Source organism: Propithecus coquereli, unplaced genomic scaffold (assembly GCF_000956105.1).
Source record: "Propithecus coquereli isolate 6110/MARCELLA unplaced genomic scaffold, Pcoq_1.0 Scaffold77, whole genome shotgun sequence".
Taxonomy (NCBI): Eukaryota; Metazoa; Chordata; class Mammalia; order Primates; family Indriidae; genus Propithecus; species Propithecus coquereli.
This window is the reverse complement of record NW_012153840.1, coordinates 5767471-5772835: the sequence shown is the minus strand read 5'-3', so window position 1 is coordinate 5772835 and position 5365 is coordinate 5767471. Positions and strand designations below refer to the sequence as shown.

The 5365-nt window shown below is 45.9% G+C and overlaps 2 protein-coding genes across 2 annotated transcripts in view; one reads left to right on the top strand and one right to left on the bottom strand.

Annotated features, from left to right (window-relative positions):
• The window catches only part of DFFA (DNA fragmentation factor, 45kDa, alpha polypeptide), a 20450-nt gene extending 16999 nt beyond the window's left edge, over positions 1–3451 (bottom strand). Inside the window, exons 1-3 of the mRNA XM_012662629.1 lie at positions 3187–3451; positions 1665–1826; positions 272–414 (exon numbers count right to left, since the gene is read on the bottom strand). Of these exons, the coding sequence (XP_012518083.1) occupies positions 272–414; positions 1665–1826; positions 3187–3322 (441 nt within the window). The 5' untranslated portion in view covers positions 3323–3451. The remainder of the gene's footprint in view (positions 1–271; positions 415–1664; positions 1827–3186) is intronic.
• Positions 3452–4969: 1518 nt separating this feature from the next.
• Positions 4970–5365, top strand: part of PEX14 (peroxisomal biogenesis factor 14) — a 130219-nt gene continuing 129823 nt past the window's right edge. The window contains exon 1 of the mRNA XM_012662628.1: positions 4970–5085. Within this exon, the coding sequence (XP_012518082.1) occupies positions 5050–5085 (36 nt within the window). The 5' untranslated portion in view covers positions 4970–5049. The remainder of the gene's footprint in view (positions 5086–5365) is intronic.

Below are 5365 nucleotides of genomic sequence, written 5' to 3'. Positions count from 1 at the left end.
GGGCTGGTCTGGAACTCCTGACCTCAAGCAATCCTCCTGCCTTGGTCTCCCAGAGTGTTAGGATTACAGGTGTGAGCCACTGCTCCTGGCCCAAAAAATACTATTTTAGGTGAGAACTATAAAATGAAGAATCTTAGTTATAATTTGAGTCTTTAAAAATTAATAATTAAGAAATGATGAAATTACTATGGCAACACTTCATGGAAGCTAAGAAGGTGGTGGGGCTGCAGAGGCCGGATGAGCGTTGCTGTGGGTCGTGGAGGAGGCTTACTTGGAGGTCCTCCTCTGACAGGAGGATGATGCTGGAGAGATCTTCTTTCAGCTGCCTGGCCACATTCTTCCATTTCAACCCTGTCCCACTGTCTGTTTCATCTACATCAAAGGACTCTTGGGAAATCCAAGCTGTACCTCCATCTGATAAATGGGAGAAAATGCCAGTCATGGTCAGAGTAATTTGAAGTACTGTTTTCGCCTCTTCCAACACATACAGACCTCTTGAGGATGTCTGCATCCTTCTGACTGACCATTTAGAAATATTTCAGTGGTGAAGGAAGCACCTTATCTCAAGGATTCACAGGAAAGCCAATCTCCATCTAGGACCTTAAGTTTCCTTCTTCAGTTTATGTCCGTGTGAAACTGCTCTGTGTTTTACGGAAAGAAGACACTTAAACCCAATGTATGGTCACATACCCAGGATCCTATCACACTTCCCTTTTAGTTACTTTTTGTCTGGGTGTGTCCTATCTGTGTATAAAAAACATTCATTCTCACCAGCACTTCTCTGGGGCTTGGGGATTTATTAGTCCCTTCCTTAATTGGAGGAGCTATAGTCACTATTTGCTGTCCCTTGGGCCTAAGTACAAAGGGTGCTGGTACAGCCATTGCTGAAAGGTGATTTCCTCAATTTAGTGGCTGATGGACCTTTCTCAAGACACTTCTTTAGCTCTTTGATCCCTGATCATCAATGTTAGTCCCTTTTGTATCTCCAGTGATGATGATGATGACAGTGACAGGTAACACTGATTGAAGACTTACTGTGTGCCAGCTGACATCTAAATGCTTCATATCAGTGGTTCTCACCTGGGAGTGATTTTGCCCTCTGGGAGACATTTGACAATATCTGGAGTCATTCTTCGTTGTCACAGTTGGGATAGGGGATCGTACTGACATCTAGGGATGCTGCTAAACATCTTAAACATACAAAGCATCCTCTCTGCAACAAAGAATTCTCCAGCCCCAAATGTCAACAGTATTAGTGAGAAACTCTGGTTTGATATGTACTATATTATTCTTACAACAATCCTAGGAGATAGGTACTATAGTTATTAGGTCAATAAGGCACTGAGAGGTCATGTAATTTGCACAAAGTCACCTGGCTAGTAGAGTCAGGATTCAGACCCAGGCAGCCTGACTCCTGCCTGCAGTGCTGATCTCCCTGCCATACTGCATTTAGTTGCCATCAGTCTGTGAGTTAGTTGAAAACTGGGCCTGTATCTCCTCAGGACTCAGCACCATGTCTGGGACATAGAAGTGCTCAGTAAATGTTTGCTGCATAAATGCCTAAAAGGCTAGACAAATAGCAACAAATTGCTTTTGCAATAAAATGAATATGATGGATACTGTATTGCATAGGCCGTTTTATATATGGCGCTGTTGTTTCTTACCTGAATTGTTGTATGCCCACTTCTCATTATTGGCCAATGCCACAAACTTGGTATTAGAAGGTAGACACAGGAAGTAATCATCATCATCCACTATGGTGCCATCCTCTGCCAGGACCAGGGTGACTGGTGTCAGGGACTTATCAATGGCCAGAATGTCACAAGCTGAGAAGAATAAAATATTTGGCAACTGACAAATATTCATAAGGAAATTATATCCATCCTTATACTCTCAATACGTATGCCTTTAAAGCCAAGCAGAATTCCTGGTGTATAGTAATAACTACAGTAACAACCATACATACCAGCACTAATATAACACCATGTGCCTGGTAATGTTCTAAGTGCTTTTCATATACAGCATTTAATCTCATAGCAATCCTGTAAGGTAGGTACTATTATTATTCCCATTTTACAGATGATGAACCCAAGGTGATGGCAGTGTCTAAAATGCTAACGGGACTGAAGTAAGCAGAAATAGCTTACTACAAATATCTCTCTGCAATGATGTCTACCACCCAAATAGAACAGCAAGCCTTATGTGGGCTGAGCTACAAAGAACACAGTCCTCTGTGCCAAGTACATCCAGCCAATACTCTGAAATGGCACTAAAATTGAAGTAACCTAAGGCCAGGAAAAAATATGTAAACACTTATATGGCAAAAATCTATGTCACCAAGGCATTTATAGTGCTTTGGTGCTCCTGGGTCTCTGAAAAACTTCTATGTGGTATCTGTTGGGCCTTACTGACACTGAGATGGAGCAACTGTCCACTCTGACAGGAACTGCCTAGGGCTGGCTCACACATCTAACCTGTAAAACTTCTTTGTGATTAGTAATTTGTTGCTACAGGCTAATAACACTTGCAAATCATTTGAATATGTCACCTTATTTAAGAGTCCCAACAATCCTCTGAAGCGGGCTGGGCTGGGAGTATCATATCCAGGAGTATTATATCCGGTTTGCTCATGAGAAAACTGAGCGTTGAGAGATGGTTAAGTGCGAGGTCAAGCAGCTAGTAACAGTATGGCGCCAGGCTCAGAACTTATGTCATCTCAGGCACCCACAACTCACGTTCCTTGTCTGGACCTCCAGGAACGGTCAGTAGCAGCGCCCTCTTTATGGCACAGGTCCCTGCTAGAGCTGATAGTGCAAACCCGCCCTGACCCTGCTATGGGCTCGGTTGGGGGCCCCAGTATCACCTTAGTGAGCCGCAGTGGCAGGAATACACCGGGCTAGGTTTGGTCCAATATCTAAGTGATTTTAGGCAATAGACTTAAACCGAATCTGTCTTAATTTGCACATTTCTTCCTATCTTGCCAACACTATGCATCTCACACGAGATAAACTGCGTTTAAGCACCTGAAATCTATAAATCGCTAAACCCACCTGGACCATTTCTCTCCCAAGGCTCTACCCGAGCTGCAAGAATCCCCCAGTCGCCTATCCAGACCCCACCTTGCCCCGCCGGACATCCTCCCGCGGCCCCGGCTCCCCCAGCCCCTCTCCCGGGTCCCCTGCCAACCCTTGCTCCTCAGCTCCTCCAGGCAGGAGGCAGCCACGCCGTGCTGTTCGCGGCTGTGGTTGCGGCGCAGCAGACACGGTTTTAGATTCCGGATCTCGCTGGGTTCCGGAGCCCCGGCGCTCCCAGTCACCTCCATCCTTTTCAAGGTGGGAGCCCGACTGACTCCAGGAAGTCGCGGGAAGCTAGGCGCGGCTGTCCTCCTACTCGACCTCCCCTTCCGTGGCCTGCTGGGAGTTGTAGTTCTCGCTGCAGCAAATCACCCATGGGGCCGGGGCACGCCGGGAGATGTAGTTCTAGGCAATCGCGTGCGACCCCGAGGCATGCCGGGAACTGTAGTCTCTGGATTCAAAGCCGATTTCGCTATTATTAGTATATCACAGGATTCAACTCGGGAGGAGTTTGTTCTTACATTGTATTGCTATTTAGGAGTTGCAAGTCGCACGTTTACAAAGGAGGTCAGTAGGGACTTACTTTGCGTCACGAAGTACACGCATTGAATTTTTATAGCACTACAATTTGTGATGATAGGATGCATAATGTACTTAAATAAAAGTCTGTCATTGCACTGTGTTAATTGGTTTTCCTTTTCTAACCTGAAAAGATTTGTAACATGTCCAAATGTGCAGGCTGATATGAAGGAATTCAATTTTAAAAACTGGAAAGTTTTCGGTCTTGATGAAAACACAACAAAGTAGCATAAGATACCCACACATTTCCACCCATTCCATTCCCAGCTTCAGTTGTACAAATTGGATTGGGGCCTCAGAACAAAATGCTTTATTTAAATAGAGTAAACATTAAAGTCTCAAATCAGTGAAGAAAGGGGAAATGCGAACCACAGTACCTCTGTGATTGTTCAGATACTACTTGACAACATACTAATATTTATCCTGTTTTAATACTGCTATTTACGGAAAAGTCTGTGTTTTTTCCTCCTGAAAAACTAACACTTAAGATTAAAAGAATAATTAAAAAGAATAAAAAAGGTTCCTAGCTTAAAATAGGGCATTTTATGTAAACTGGAAATAATTGCCCATATTCGTTCAGTCAGTCCCTTTCGTATTTTGTTTATTAAAAAAAGTGGGTGAGGAAATCAGATACTATCTAAGGAAAAGGGTAGGCATTTAAAAGTGTTTGGTAGGAGGAATTGTTAATTAAGGCAACCCTTTTAAGTGCTTCATATTGACCAAAACACAACCATAATATGAGCTGGCTCATAGTTCTTATATGCATCCTTTTTCATGTAATTTCATATTTAGTTTAAAATCTAACAATCCAACCACTATAAAGTAATTATGTTTCTTACAGAATCCTCTCCTCCCCAAAAAGCCCCTTCCAGTGTGTTTTCCCAAAAGACCTGCACATTGTTATCCGAGTCCTATCCCCACGATGCTGTAACTGTGTGTGTGTTCGGCCTGGGCTTGGGAATAGGGGGCGGGTCTTGGATCTTTTTATTTCTAGCGCCTACCAAAGTTCCTGGCAAATGGAAAGCACTCGATGACTGGCACCGAACTGAATGTCTAAGAATTAATTTCCAAATTTCTCCACATTCATTCATTATTAAATACTTAGCGAGTCCCCATGCCCACGGCACTGTGGGGACGGGTAGAGATTTAATTCAATAAAATAATACACATATAACAATGCAAAAGAGGATTTAGACTTCGGATCTTCCTTTAAAGCAGAGACAACGGAAATTGTGCGAGGTGAACTCGGACGGCCGGGTTCCGCCCTCTGCCCCAAGTCCGCCCTCCCCATCGACAGGCTCAGTTCCGGCTACCTTAGTCTGGGTGGGAGAGCGAGAGCGAGGGCGCTTGGGAGAAACCTAGTCCAGCGGCGATAGATTAGTCAGGCCTCAGAAAGATGGCGTCCTCGGAGCAGGCAGAGCAGCCGAGCCAGGTAAGGGGAGTGGGACTGCTCCGCTGTGGCGGCGGGGACCCCGGGTGGAGGGGGCGCTCGGCATACGGTTGGGAGCCGGGTAGGGACCCAGAGTCTCCGAAGCTAGGGGTCCCCGGCTCCTCGCCCCCTTCCGAGCCCCGCCCCTCCGCAGGTCCTCCCCGCCCGGCCCCTCCCCCGGTGACCCCTCTTTGACCACATTCCGGAGCCCGGGATCTGGCACTTGGCCGCGCCCGCGGGCCCCCTCTTCCCGCCTGCCAGCGCCTCCGGTCCCACTTGAGTT